The sequence below is a fragment of the Mustelus asterias genome, chromosome 2 (assembly GCF_964213995.1).
Source record: "Mustelus asterias chromosome 2, sMusAst1.hap1.1, whole genome shotgun sequence".
Classification (NCBI taxonomy): domain Eukaryota; kingdom Metazoa; phylum Chordata; class Chondrichthyes; order Carcharhiniformes; family Triakidae; genus Mustelus; species Mustelus asterias.
This window is the reverse complement of record NC_135802.1, coordinates 16,189,968-16,205,493: the sequence shown is the minus strand read 5'-3', so window position 1 is coordinate 16,205,493 and position 15,526 is coordinate 16,189,968. Positions and strand designations below refer to the sequence as shown.

The window sequence follows — 15,526 nt, the reverse complement described above, 5'->3', positions numbered from 1 at the left end:
TTCTGGGGACCCGGCTTTGAATCTCGTCACGGCAGACGGTGGAATTTGAATTCAGTAAAAAAATATCTGGAATTAAAGAATCTACTGATGACCATGAGACCATTGTCGATTGTCGGAAAAACCCAACTGGTTCACTAATGTCCTTTAGGGAAGGAAATCTGCCATCCTTACCCGGTCCGGCCTACATGTGACTCCAGAGCCACAGCACTGTGGGTGACTCTCAACTGCCCTTCAAGGGCATCTAGGAATGGACAATGGCCAGCCAGCAACACCCATGTCACACAAATGAATAAAAAAATCTGCAATTTTCCTGAAGAAAGCATCCTTTCATAAACAGGTGGTTCGATGAACAAGGTGGACAGAGCATCCAACCTGCCCTTGGAAAACACCCAAGTGCAACATAGTATTAATTATTCAACAGCAAGGAAACACAATATATATCAAAGAAAAAAAATAAGTTCAGGGCTATGGAGAAAGAATGGGTGGAGTAGATTTGGCCTCCTTTGTCATGTATGATTCCACGATGAATATTAGAGTTCAGTGACATATGGATCTTAGACCATAAGACCATAAGATAAAAGGAGCAGAATTAAACCATTCAGCCCATCGAGTCTGCTCTGCCATTCAATCATCTCTGATAAGTTTCTCAACCCCATTCTCCTGCCTTTTCCCCGTAACCTTTGATCCCTTTACCAATCAAGAACCTATCTATCTCTGTCTTAAAGACACTCAATGACCTGGCCTTCACAACCTTCTATGGCAATGAATTCCATAGATTCACTACCCTCTGGCTGAAGAAATTCCTCCTCATCTTCATTCTAAACGGTCATCCCTTTATTCTGAGGCTGTGCCCTTGGATCCTAGTCTCTCCTACGAATGGAAACATCTTCCCTACGTCCACTCTATCCAGGCCTTTCAGTATTCTGTAAGTTTCAATGAGATTCCCCCCTCATCCATCTAAACCCCATCGAGTTCAGTCCCAGAGTCCTCAAATGCTCCTCATACGTCAAGCTTTTCATTCCAGGGATCATTCTTAGGAACCTCCTCTGGAACTTTTCCAAGGCCAGCCCATCCTTCTTTAGATACAGGGCCCAAAGTTGCTCACAATATTCCAAATATGGTCTGACCAGAGCCTTTTTAATCCTCATCAGTACATCCCTGCTTTTCTAGTTGTCTCAAAATGAATGCTAACAAATAATATAAGTTTATTTAATGACATGTATCACAGAGTCAGATAAAATTGATTACAGAAGAAGTCCGTATAGATGAATTTGCCCATGCTAATGACAGCTGCACATTGGAGCTCCACACTATTTCCCCACATCTTTCTGCTTCACCTTCATCCAAATCCTTCTTTAAAGTGGGTGATTGACATGACTTCAATAGACACTTTCAGTAATCCATTCCATTCTGCAATATTACTTTGGCCAAAAACCACCACCACCCCAAACCCTGCTGTCCTTTGTCTTCTGGCACTAACCCACTTGGAGTCCAGAGGAACACCAGTGCCTCTGCAGGATTCCTCAGGATTGCTGTTAGCCCACAGGCATCAGCAAATTTGTCCTCATCACACCAGCCAACTCTCTCTGGATGCCCAACTAGCATCTACAGTTCACTGGCAGGATACTGAATGGTGTCTGAGGTCTATTTTCAAATGAAGTTTGGGCCTTTGGATTCAGGCACGCACTTCCAGCCATGCCATCAATCCTCCGCCTGAAAACAGGCCTCAACAAAATTTAAGTCCTGATTTTAGGAAAGACCTGAGGGCAGCACAGTGGCACAGTGTTGTCTCACAGCACCAGGGACCCAGGTTCGAGTCCTGCCTTGGATCACTGTCTGTGTGGAGTTTGCACGTTCTCCCCGTGTCTGAAGGGGATTCCTCCGGGTGCTCCGGTTTCCTCCCACACTCCAAAGATGTGCAGGTTAGGTGGATTGGCCATGCTAAATTGCCCCTTCATGTCAGGGGTCCAGCAATTTAAATGGGGGGGGAGTTGCGGGGATAGGGCCTGGGTAGGACTGTTGTAGGTACAGGCTCGATGGACCAAATGGCCTCCTTCTGCACTGTAGGGATTCTATGATTCTCTATTCTAAGATGTGTAGGTTAGGGGGATTAGTCATAAATGCGTGGGGAGTGGGGGTTGTGGGTAGGCCTGGGTAAGATACTCTGTTGGTAAAGACTTGTTGGACTGAAAGGCCTCCTTCTGCACAGTAGGGATTCTATGATTCTATGAAGTACTTGAGTGAGGCTTGGACCCATGAAAATGTTACCAAGTGAGGCAGCATTTACCATATGGTTCAAATTCCAACAAGCTGAATAGCTAAAATAAATGTATTTTATTTTGTCCTGAACCACCACCTTCATTGGGCAATGGGTGACCAATAAACTTACACTTTCCCTCACGATGGAGTTTCAAATTGAGAAGGAATAAAGAGTAGGAATTATTGGGTGCTTTTCAAATTGGCAGGCAGTAACTAGTGGAGTGCCACAGGGATCGGTGCTGGGACCCTAGCTATTCATAATATATATTAATGATTTGGATGAGGGAACAAAATGTAACATCTCAAAGTTTGCAGATGATACTGAGGGAGGGTGAACTGTGATGAGGATGCAGAGATCCTTCAGAATGATCTGGACAGGTTGGGTGAGTGGACAAATCAATGGCAGATGCAGTATAATTTGGATAAGTGTGAGGCTTTGGAAGCAAAAACAAGGCGGCAGATTACTACCTGAATGGCTGTAAATTGGGAGAGGGGAGTGTGCAGAGGGATCTGGGTGTCCTTGTGCACCACTCACTGAAGGTAAGCATGCAGGTACAGCAGGCGGTAAAGAAGGCAAATGGCATGTTGGCCTTCATTGCGAGAGGTTTTGAGTACAGGAGTAGGGAAGTGTTGCAACTATACAGGGCCTTGGTGAGGCCACACTGAGAGTATTGTGTGCAGTTTTGGTCTCCTTTTCTGAGGAATGATGTTCTTGTTCTCGAGGGAGTGCAGCGGAGGTTTACCAGGCTGATTCCAGGAATGGCGGGATTGATGTATGAGGAGAGATTGACTAGGTTAGGATTGTTTTCGCTGGAGTTCAGGTGAATGAGGGGGGATCCCATAGAGACTTATAAGAATCTAACAGGTCGAGACAGGATAGATGCAGGGAGGATGTTCCTGATGGTGGGGGAGTCCAGAACCAGGGGTCACAAGTCTGAGGATTCAGGGTAGACGATTTAGGATGGAGGTGAGGAGACATTTCTTCACCCAAAGAGTGGTGAGCCTGTGGAATTCATTACCACTGGAACTAGTTAATGCCAAAACATTGAATGCATTCAAAAGACGGCTGGATATAGCACTTGGAGTGAATGGGATCAAAGGTTATGGGGGGAAAGCAGGATTAGGCTACTGAGTTGGACGATCAGCCATGATCTTAATGAATGGTGGAGCAGGCTCGAAGGGCCAAATGGCCTCCTCCTGCTCCTATCTTCTATGTTTCTAAATTGAAGATGGGTCCCAGAACCTGAAACATTGAGCAGAAATTTTTGGATTACGTAGTTTCCCGCCCTGCTACCCAAAACGTCGTCAGGGAATATACCCTCACTCCTGACGGCTGCCCCCTCTGCGGACCATGAACTGGCCAGAGGCGATATTTCTGCCCCCAACTGGGGAGGAATTCCTGCCTCAAAGAGCTGCCAACCAACTGACTGACCGGCAGCTCTCGAATCTCAGCAGCCCCACCGAGAGTGGGGACCAGCATAAGGAGTACATCCAGTCCCAGCAAAGAAGACTCAGGATCCAGTGGTCCTTTGAGGGAGGTTCACACTTCCAGCTTGAAGCTCAAGCAGCTTCTCTGTGCCTCATCCCTGAAAATTGCAGTTGAATAGGAAAGGGAATCATTTTTTAAAAATTCATTCGTGGGACATGGGCGTCACTGGTTGGCCAGCATTTATTGCCCATCCCTAGTTACCCTTGTTCAGAGGACAGTTGAGAGTCAACCACATTGCTGTGGCTCTGGAGTCACGTGTGGACCAGACCAGGTAAGGACGGCAGATTTCTTTCCCTAAAGGACATTAGTGAATCACATGGGTTTTTCCAACAGTCGACAATGGTTTCATGGTCATTAGTAGATTCTTAATTCCATACTTTTTTATTGAATTCAAATTGCACCATCTGCTGTGGCAGGATTCGAACCTGTGCCCCCAGAACATAGCTGAGTTTCTGGGTTAATAGTCGAGTGGTAATACCACTTAAGAGCCTCAGTTGGGACGAGGGCAGACCCTAAGCCTATCCCACCCCACGTAATATCATGATCAGGTCAGGGGCAGGTGGATAGACAATGGGGAGAATACCAGTACAATTGTATGGGCTCCTCCACCTGCAAACCCACTGTCTGGGAACTGTAACATTCTGCCCATTAATTCTGTTTCTCTCTCCACAGATGCTGATTTTTGATCTGGCTGAGTATTTTGAGCATTGTTTTAAAATTTTCATTTACTAAATTAATGCTGCTTTCAGTCCAAGGCAGCAACAATTTGCAAAGGTTTACTCAAATGAAGCGATACTCTCTTCAAGTGTGGGTATTGTAATCATTAACACAAATATTGTGCTATATATGGCTCCTGCTCTATTCAAGAACCCAAGAAACTACAAAGGGTTGTGAACGAAGCCTAGTCCATTACGCAAACCAACCTCCGATCCACTGACACTGTCCGCACTTCTTGCTGCCTCGGAAAAGCAGCCAACATAATCAAGGACCCCACGCACCCCGGGCATACTGTCTTCCACTTTCTTCCATTGGGAAAAAGATTCAAAAGTCTGAGGACACATGCCAACTGACTCAAGAACAGCTTCTTCCCTGCTGCCATCAGACTTTTGAATGGATCTACCTCGCATTAAATTGGTTTTTCTCTGCACCCTCTCCTTTCCTACTCTACGTACAGTATGCTTTGTCTGTATAGCACGCAAGAAACAATACTTTTCACTGGATACTAATACATGTGACAATAATAAATCAAATCAAAAATCAAATCAAATCAAAAGAGCAGCAAGAGCAGCCAGATATGGTTATAATTGATCTTCCAATTCACTTACAATGCTACTTATCAACGGTCAGGATATGGGTATTATACACAGAGCCAAAAGATACCTGGTGATCTCTGCAATAGCTGTCGGCAATAGAATATAGCACGTTCATACTCTTGTTTTTTAAACATGAGGTCTGCCATCATCTATGAACAGAAAAAGAAAGACATGTGTTAATATCTCACCCACCACTATCATCCCTTATCTCATCCCCCCACCCTCACCTCCCCCACCTCTCAGTCACTGCCAAAGATACATTCCAATAATGTCTAATCATTATTAATATCATTTACTTCCAATACTTCGCTCCTGGATATACGTTTTCCCATCAATATCTGCCCCACATAATATTTTCCTTTCATCAATATCTCACCAACTAAATTCTTCCATCTCTTTCTGATACGTCCCTTCACAAACTTTCAAACCGGACAATATATGATTGTTCAGTGGATGGGTGAGGCATTGACTGGGAGTTCTCTTTGTGGTTTGGGGCCTGTTGGAGACTGGCGGTATTGGTGAAGGCTTTTGTGTGATAGAGGATGTCTGTCGGTGAGATATTGGTGACAGTGGGATACAGATTTACAGTGGGGCAGAACGATCACACGGAGAGAAGTTAAATCAAATGGGGTCAAGTCACTGGAGATATTCTGAGGGGCTCCCAAGTGGCAGGTTACACAGCTCCAATTGCAAAACCAATGTGGGTGGCACGGTGGCACAGTGGTTAGCACAGCTGCTTCACAGCACCAGGGACCTGGGTTTGATTCCCGGCTTGGGTCACTGTCTATGTGGAGTTTGCACATTGTCCCTGTGTCTGCGTGGGTTTCCTCCGGGTGCTCCGGTTTCCTCCCACAGTCCAAAGATGTGCTGGTTTGGTGCATTGGCCATGCTAAATTCCCCCTCAGTGTACCGAACAGGCACTGGAGTGTGGCGATTAGGGGATTTTCACAGTAACTTCATTACAGTGTCAATGCAAGCCTACTCATGATAATAATAAATAAACTTAAAACTTAAAGATGTGTAGGTTAGGGGTATAAGCGGGGTAGATGCATGTGGGGTTGCAGGGATGGGATCTGGGTAGGATGCTGTATTGGAGAGTCGGTGCAAGCACAATGGGCCGAATGGCCTCCTTCTGTACTCTGGGGATTCTATGATTCTATGAAATGGATGTTTGATGTAGGGAAGCCCCACAACGGGAAAACATGGTGGTAGTTGCAGTGGTGGGAGAGGAAAGGGGAAGAGGTAAGAGCCAGGGGGGAAGGGGAGGGGAGGGAAGGATGGATCCAATGGCCAGAAATCAAATAAATAAACAGAATAAAACTATCTTGGTAAAAAAATAAGCAGAAAGATATATGAACAAACATACCATGTTAACATCATTGTTGTTTTGTACGTTTTTCAGTAGCTTTATACACAGATGCTCACACACATCACTGTCTCCTTTGGCCAAGTATAACTGGGCAAGTTCTATCATCAGCTAAAGGAACAAACAATGTTATGGAAAGGATTGTTATAAAGTGTGGAGGGAAACTAATTCCAAAAAGAACAAAAAGTCCCTGTTGTATAGAAATTATTTTATAAGCACAGAACGAGGCATTTCAGCCCAACAGATCCATATCGATGTCCTTTCCCCACACAAGCCTCCTCAAACCGTACTCCATCTATCTCTTTGCACATCATTCTGTTCCTTTCTCCACCATTTGCTTTACCAGCTTCCACTTAAAGGTACCAATGCTATTAATCTCAACTACTCCATACTGTGCCGTACCTGAAAACATTACTAATTTTGTTGGACCAGAATTTATCCATGTTTCTTCAGGTTCTTTCATGAGATATGGGTGTTGCTGCCCAGATCAGCATTTGTGGCCCATTCCTAACTGCCCTTGAGACAATGGTGATGATCTACCTTCTTGAACTGTAAGACGTCTCACAACACCAGTCTAAAGTCCAACAGGTTTATTTGGTATCACGAGCTTTCGGAGCGCTGCTCCTTCATCATATTCTTGAACTGTGGCAGTCCATCTGGCGGATGTACACCCACAATGCTGTTAGGGAGGAAGTTCCAGGTTTTAAATGCAGCGACAGTGAAGGAACAGCAATATATTTCCAAGTCAGGATGGTGTGTGGCTTGGAGGGGAACTTGCAGCTGGTGGTGTTCCCATGTGTCTACTGCCCTTCTCCTTCTAGTTGGTAGAAATCGCAGGTTTGGAAGGTTTAGCTGTCAAAGAAACCTTGGAGAGTTCCAGCCGCACAACTTGTATAAAGTAACTACCACTACCACTCTGCAGCGGTAGTGGAAGGATTGAGTGTTTAATTTGGTAGATAGCCTGCCAGTCAGGTGGGCTGCTTTGCCCTGGATGGTGTCGAGCTTCTTGAGTGTTGTTGGAGTTGCACCCATCCCGGAAAGTGGAGACTATTCCACCACACTCCTGACTTGTGCCTTTTAGATGGTGGACAGACTTTGGAGAGTCAGGAGGTGAGTTACACACCGCAGAATTCCCAGTTTCTGACCTAGTCTTATAGCAGTAGGATTTATTTAGCTGGATAGTTCAGTTTCTGGTCAATGGTACATCCCCTGGATGTTGATAGTGGGGACTCAGTGATGGTAATGCCATTGAATATCAAAGGGCAATGAGTAGATTCTCTCTTGGTGATTGGTGATTACATGGAATCAATGTGACTTGCCAGTTAGCAGTCAAAGCCTGAATTTTGCCCAGGTCTTGCTGGCATATGGGCGGACTGTGCCAGTATCTGAGAAGTTGTAAACATTATGCAGTTATCAGTGAACATCTCCATTTCTGATCTTATGGTGGAAGGAAGGTCACTGATGAAGCAGCTGAAGGTGATTGGACCGAGGACACTCCTCTGAGGAATTCCTGCAGTCACACCTGGATTGGCTTCAAGTGGAGTGATTTTGGTGTCTATTGCACTCTTAAATCTGACAATGGTTCACTTGTTGGTGCCAATTTTATCTTTGCCAGCTTGGCATGCATAAAGTGGCAGCTTCGAAGCAGGATCATTAGTCTGAACAAACTAACACCAAAAGCCCTAATGATCCAGCCTCCACTATTTCAAGAAGGCCTATTGTTGAGTGATCAAAGGACAACCCCCCTTTTTCCCCTCTCCCCCCGCAGCTGCTATTTCAGGAAATATGTTAATTATCTTAATATGTTAATTGGGGGCACATGACACACTACAGGAACCTAGTCCATTGACGGCTGGGCCTTGTCAACAAGGACTCTACAGGCTGTGGACAGTAAACAAGCAACCACTAATGTCTCTTAGGAAAGGAAACATGCTGGCTTCGCACACAAACCAGTTCCCACCAATGCGGCTGACTCTGAACTGCCCTACAAAGTTCCCAGTAAACCCTCAGTTGTGTCAAACCCTTCCAGGGAAACTAGGGGTGGAGAATAAATGCCGGTCTCACTAGCAATGGCCACATCCCAATAATGAACTTTTTTAACAACCATGGACATGCAAAAGAGATGCCACACTCCACACCCAACACTGCATGCCTGGTGAGCAATGCTCATTCTGGGAATGTCCAGATACCATTCTAAACACATCTAGGAATGCTGGGCTGTATGTGTCAGATAACCGGCACGGGGCAGCATATTGGCACAGTGGTTAGCACTGCTGCCTCACAGCACCAGGGACCCGGGTTTGATTCCCGACTTGGGTCACTGTCTGTGCGAAGTTTGCACGTTCTCCCTGTGTCTGAGTTGGTTCCCTCCGGGTGCTCCGGTTTCCTCCCACAGCCCGAAAGACATGCTGGTTAGGTGCACTGGCCGTACAAAATTCTCCCTTCATGTACCCGGAGTGTGGCGACTAGGGGATTTTCACAATAACTTCATTGCAGTGTGAATGTAAGCCTACTTGTGACACTAATAAAGTAAACTTAAACTAGAGCCCATGTGACATCAGCAATAAATGCTTCATTGAGCAGAGACAGTCTAGCTGTATCTTATATCTTTAAACAGGAAAAAAAAATCGAACAATCTGTCACAAATTGTGATCTGAGGCAGTTCTATAATTGGAAACATGAAAAAAATACTTTTCATTCTCACTTTAGGGTCGTTTTCCAGAAAGCCCAGTCCTTCTTTATAGTAGTGGATCGCCTTGTCATAGTCCCGCTTATCCACATAAATGTGCGCTATCTCATCGCAAACAGAAGCCGCCAGCTGCTTTTGAGCTGGAATTATATCGGTCTGCTCCAACATCAGGCGTTTCAGTAACCGTCCTTGTAAGTCGTAAGCCTTAAAAACATTTCAAATGGGGCTTGAGTAAATCAAATACCTGCCACATGTCTGTGACTCTCACAAGAGTAATTTACAGAGCAGAAAAAGCTGACAGGAGGTTTGATAGAAGTCTTCAAGATCGTGAGGGGTCTAGACCAGGGGCTTCCAATTAGTGGGCAGCATGGTGGCGCAGTGGTTAGCACTGTTTATGTAGCACACTGGCCTTTTGTATTTGGGATCTGAGCTTGAGTCAAGTCTGCAGCGACAGACTTGCTGACAAGTAAGAATTTAGAAGTATTATAGTACTGGAGCAGTTTGGCTAGGGATGTAGCTAGTTCTGGAGCAGCCAGTTCCAATGTCAGCTGAAAGCCACAAAGTACAAAGAACAGTCCACTGGAGACTCCCTTTTCCTCCTCTTCCACTTGGGTGACTTAAAGCTTTCATTCACGTCCAAGATTTAGTACCATGGTTGAGATCAGTAACACAATGGAATAAGAGGGAGCATGGTGGCACAGTGTTTAGCACTGCTGCCTCACAGCACCAGGGACCTGGGTTCAATTCCAGCCTTAACTTGGGTCACTCTCTGTGTGGAGTTTGTACGTTCTCCCTGTATCTGTGTGGGTTTCCTTCGAGTGCTCGATTTCCTCCCACAGTCCAAAGATGTGCAGGCTAAGTTGATTGGCCTTAGTGTCAGGGAGACTAGCAGGCTACATACATAGGGTTACGGGGATAGAGCCTGGGTGGGATTGTTGTTGGTGCAGGATTGATGGGCTGAATGGCCTTCTTCTGTACTATAGGGATTCTATGAAATCTAATTGATCAAACTGCTGAAGTATGACTATCCCTTGCAAACATTATAATTAATTACCAAATTAGTATCAAACAAAGAAATATGAATATATTTAAATTAATATGAGATATTCAAAAGGGAATTGGATTTTTGTGATTCTGAAGTGAGGTGAGAGTGTACTAACCAACTTCATTGCCAGGAAAGCTGATATGTTAACTATTTGTGATCTGAGTGTGGGACGCATTCACTAAATGATGATGAGCCATTGGCATCAGTCTTCAGCTGAGTAAATAACAGGTCTGTACTGAGGGTGCAGCATTGACTCATAAATGATGCACACAATGCATACAATGTGTATCAGGGTGCCCTCACCTTGCTTAATGCGGTCAGTGCTTCCTCTACTTCATTGGTCATCTTGCAGATCTTTGCCAACAGCATCAGGTACTTGACATCATTCATCATGGAGACTAAATCGTTTTCTGGAATACAGTAATATCCAGTAATAGTATCTGATAGACAATAGGTGACAGATATCCTGGGTTGCCTTACTAAAGTTGAACAGCAATGTACTAATGTGGAAGATAGCAAATGTAATTCCTTTATTCAAAAAGGGAGGGAGACGGAAAGCAAGAAACTACAGGCCAGTTCGCTGAACATCTACCCAGGGAAAATGTTCGAAGCTGTTATTTCAGGTGTTATAGCCAGGCGCTTGGATAATTTCAAGGTAATCAGGCAGAGTCAACATAGTTTTGTGGAAGGGAAATCATGTTTAACAAACATATATATGGCGCAGTGGTATTATTGCTAGACTATTAATCCAGAAACTCAGGTTATGTTCTGGGGAACTGGGATCGAATCCTGCCACAGCAGATGGTGGAATTTGAATTCAATAGAAGAAATCTGGAATTAATAATCTACTGATGACCATGAAACCATTGTTGATTGTCGGAAATCTGCCATCCTTACCTGGTCCAGCCTACGTGTGATTCCAGAGCCATAGCAATGTGGTTGACTTTCAACTGCCCTCTGAAATACCCATCCCTAGTTGCCCTCGGCAATAAATTCTGGCCTGCCAGTGACACCCATGTCCCATGAATGAATAGAAAAAGTAACTTATGCTTTGGATGAAGGGGAACTGGTGAATGTACTGTACTTAGATTTTCAAAAGGATTTGATAAAATGCTACATCAAAGGTTTAGCGGAAAATAAAAGCTCATGTTATAGGGGATACTATATCGGCATGGATAAAGGATTAGTTGGCTAATAGGAAGCAGAGAACAGGCATAAATGGGTCTTTTTCAGCTTTACAAAATGTTTGCCACAGGCTGGGACCTCAACTGTTTACCATTTATATAAATGATTTGGATGAAGGGATGGTTGGGATGGCTGCCAAATTTCCTGATGACGCAAAGATAGGTAGGAAAGTAAGTTGTGAAGAGAATATAAGGGCATGGTGGTATTGTCGTTGGACTAGTAATCCAGAGACCCAGGTGATAATGCTCTGGGGACCCAGGTTCTATTCTGAGCATCACAGATGGTGATATTTGAATTTGATAAAAAATATGGAATTACAAGTCTCATGATGACCATGAAATCATTGTTGTAAAAACCCATCTGATTTGCTCATGTCCTTTAAATGGTCGAGAGCTTCAAATTTCTAGGTGCCCAGATCGCCAATAACCTGTCCTGTTCCCTCCATGCCGATGCTATAGTTAAGAAAGCCCACCAATGCCTCTACTTTCTCAGGAGGCTAAGGAAATTTGGCATGTCCACCATACCTCTCATCAACTTTTACAAATACACCATAGAAAGCATTCTTTCTGGTTGTATCACAGCTTGGTATGGCTCCTGCTCTGCCCAAGACCACAAGAAACTACAAAGGGTCATGAATGGAGCCCAGTCCATCACGCAAACCAGCCTTCCACTCATTAAATCTGTTTACACTTCCCGCTGCCTCGGAAAAGCAGCCAGCATAATCAAGGACCCCACACACCCTGGATATACTCTCTTCTACCTTATTCCATTGGAAAAAAGATACAAAAGTCTGAGGTCACATACCAACCATCACAAGAACAGTCAACTTGTGACGCTAATAAATAAACTATAAACTAAACTAAAAAAGCTAGATGAGAGAAAAACACCTCAACGTGCTGTTTGAAAATTATAATTGCAAGTTATTTATGCCATGGTAGCTAATAACAAAATAATTATTTGTTTCTTACCCACTAGCTCTTTAATTATACTTTTTGAACTTTTAAATTGCTGTTTGTGATTTGAGTACATTTGAGTGCTATTTTAACACCTGTATTAATGCATCTATTTAAATGTTATTGTCATTTTATAATGATACAGAATTTTTAAAAGAATTTTTTTTAATGCAGTAACTGCCAACAGAACCTTACAATTATCATGAGAAGATCGCTCTCCTTATTATCTTGAGTTTGCACCATTTCTCATAGGAACAGAAGAGCATAGGAGCAGGAATAGGCCATTCAGCCCCTTGAGTTTGCTTTACCATTCTACTAGATCATGGCTGATCTTCTTCTCAACACCATTTTCCCAAACACCATCCCCACATTCCTGAGATTTAGAAATCTATCAGTCTGTGTCTTGAAATACGCAATGAGTGGGGGAGGTGATGGCCTAGTGATATTATCACTGTACTATTAATCCAGAAACTCAGCTAATGTTCTGGGGACACGGGTTCAAATCCTGCCATGGCAGATGGTGGAAATTGAATACAATAAGAAATGGAGGTTACCTTGTTGAATGTTTTAAGGCAAAGATACACAGATTTTTGATCAGTAAAGGAATTAAGGATTATGGTGAGCGGGCGGGTAAGTGTCCATGAAAAGGTCAGCCATAATCTTATTGAATGGCGGAACAGGCTTGAGGGGCCAAATGGCCTACTCCTACTCCAAGTTCTTATGTTCTTATATCTGGAATTAAGAATCTATTGATGACCACTCAAAATCTGTCTAATGCCACAGTCACAATCAGCAACTCGTGTCCGGCTAACCTGCCCAACAGGAAGGAGAGCACAGAGGCTGATGTCAAAGCATTAATAAAAGAACGACAGAAGAAGGACAATCACAATCTAATTGAGAGAAGACAAAGATTCAATTTCAATGAAACCATTGTTGATTTTCAGAAAAACCCACCTGCTCACTAATATCCATAAGGGATGGAAATCTGCTGTCCTTACCTGGTCTGGCCTACATGTGACTCCAGAGCCACAGCAATGTGGTTGACTCTCAACTGCCCTTGGGCAATTAGGGATGGGCAATAAATGCTGGCCAGCCAGTGATGCCCATGTCCCATGAATGATAGTGAGCCTCTCCAACACTCTGGGGTAGAGAATTCCAAAGATTCACAACCCTCTGAGTGAAGAGCTCCTCCTAATCTTAGTCCTAGGTGGCTTTCCCCTTAATCTGAGACTGTGTCCCTTGGGGGTTGTAGACTCCCATGCCCCACCCATCCAGAAGAAACATCCTTTCTGCATCTACGCTGTCTAGCACTTTAAGAATCTTGTAAGTTTCAATGAGATCACCTCTCATTCTTCGAAACTCTAGAGAATACAAGCCCAGCCTCCTCAATCTCTGTCCATAGGACAGTCCTGCCATACTAGCAATCAGAATGGTGAACCTCTGTTGCACTCTCTCGATGGCAGGTATACCCTTCCATTGGTCAAAGGATCACAATCTACACAGGACATATCTTGCGCATTTGAAGCAAGGACCTTAGCCTTAGAAAATGAAAAAGGAAAGGTGGGTGCACTTCATGTACCCTCCTCTACACGCCACCAAATGAGTCATCAATAGGAATTCAAGAGAAATGTCTTCAGCTGGAGAACGGTTACCATGCGGAACTCATTACAACACAGAGTAGTTCCCTTGGCTAAAAGCCTTTAAAGAGAAGCTCAATTATGCACAAGAGGAGAAAGGAATAGAACAACATGCAGGTAGGATTCAATGAAGAAGTGTTGGAGGAGGTTCAGGGTGGGACATAAACACCAGTACAGACCACTTGGGCCAAACAATCTGTTACTGCACTGGAAATTCTATGCTGCTTTCTGCAGTTTTCCTCTATGACAGTAAATAGCAGTGATACAAACCAACGTACTGAAATCATGTTCAAGGGCCTTTCTGAGCACCTTCTTTGCTTTTTCAAATAGCCTCAGTTTCAGAAGGAGTTCAGCCAAATCATGGCACAAGAAGTCCTGTCCACCAATTTTTAATGCAGTTTCAAAATAATGAGTGGCCTGAAGATGAAAAGAAAATACACGTCACCTTGGTGAAGTTCCTACTTACAGAATCCTGACAGTGCAGAAGGAGGTCATTTGGCCCATCGAGTCTGTACAGACTCTCCATAAGAGTCTTACCCAGGCTCTATCCCCGTAACCCCACATATAGGCAGCACAGTGGCACAGTGGTTATCACTGCTGCCTCACAGCATCAGGGACCTGGGTTCGATTCCGGCCTTGGGTCACTGTCTGTGTGGAGTTTGCACATTCTCCCCATGTCTGCGTGGGTTTCCTCCGGGTGCTCCAGTTTCCTTTCACACTCCAAAGATGTGCGGGTTAGGTTGATTGGCCATGCTAAATTGCCTCTTGGTGTTAGGGGGACCAGCGGGGTAAATAAGTGGGGTTATGGGGATAGGGCCTAAGGTGGGATTGTGGTCGATGTAGACTTGATGGGCCAAATGGCCTCCGTCTGCACTGTGGGGATCCTATGATACGCTATGATACTTAAAATTAACCCCTCTAATCCCCCTAAACTACACATCTTAGACACTAAGGGACAATTTAGCATGGCCAATCCACCTAACCTGCACATCTTTGGACTGTGGGAGGAAACCGGAGAGAGCCCACGCAGACACAGGGAGAACGTGCAAACTCCACACGACAGTCACCTGATGCCAGAATTGAACCTGGGTCCTTGGCGTTGAGAGCCAGCAGTGCTAACGACTGTGCCATCGTGCCGCCCTTGGTGACATTGTCAACATAAAAACAAGTGAGAGGTTAAGATGCAATAAGAAAGGTGCTTTAATCGGCCTTGTGGATTGCATAAGATGGTTTTGAGTCATGCAGATCAGGATATGCCAAATTTGATCCCTGATCTTTATTAAATAGCCTAGACTGAGAGAGATTGGACATGGTGCGAGGAAAGATATGGAGCAGGATTTTCCAGTCCCTCCCACTGGTGGCCTTCCAGTCCTGCTGATGGTAACCCCCCCCATTGTGGGTTCCCCAGTGGAGGGGCAGGCGAGCCATACCAAACTCCGTAGACTTCGGCAGGACCAGAAGATATAGCTGGCAGCCAATGGCGAGCCGCCTCTGCCGCTGGAAAACATGTCAGGAAGGGGCCGGAAAATCCCACCCTTGGGACTTGATGGCCCATATAACCTCCACTTGTTCCATACTTTCATAGGGGGA

General features: G+C 44.6%; 1 protein-coding gene across 1 annotated transcript in view; it reads right to left on the bottom strand.

Annotated features, from left to right (window-relative positions):
* Positions 1–15,526, bottom strand: part of ttc21a (tetratricopeptide repeat domain 21A) — a 113,869-nt gene that overhangs the window by 20,268 nt on the left and 78,075 nt on the right. Inside the window, exons 18-22 of the mRNA XM_078229672.1 lie at positions 14,215–14,353; positions 10,465–10,571; positions 9,132–9,320; positions 6,428–6,538; positions 5,129–5,210 (exon numbers count right to left, since the gene is read on the bottom strand). Of these exons, the coding sequence (XP_078085798.1) occupies positions 5,129–5,210; positions 6,428–6,538; positions 9,132–9,320; positions 10,465–10,571; positions 14,215–14,353 (628 nt within the window). The remainder of the gene's footprint in view (positions 1–5,128; positions 5,211–6,427; positions 6,539–9,131; positions 9,321–10,464; positions 10,572–14,214; positions 14,354–15,526) is intronic.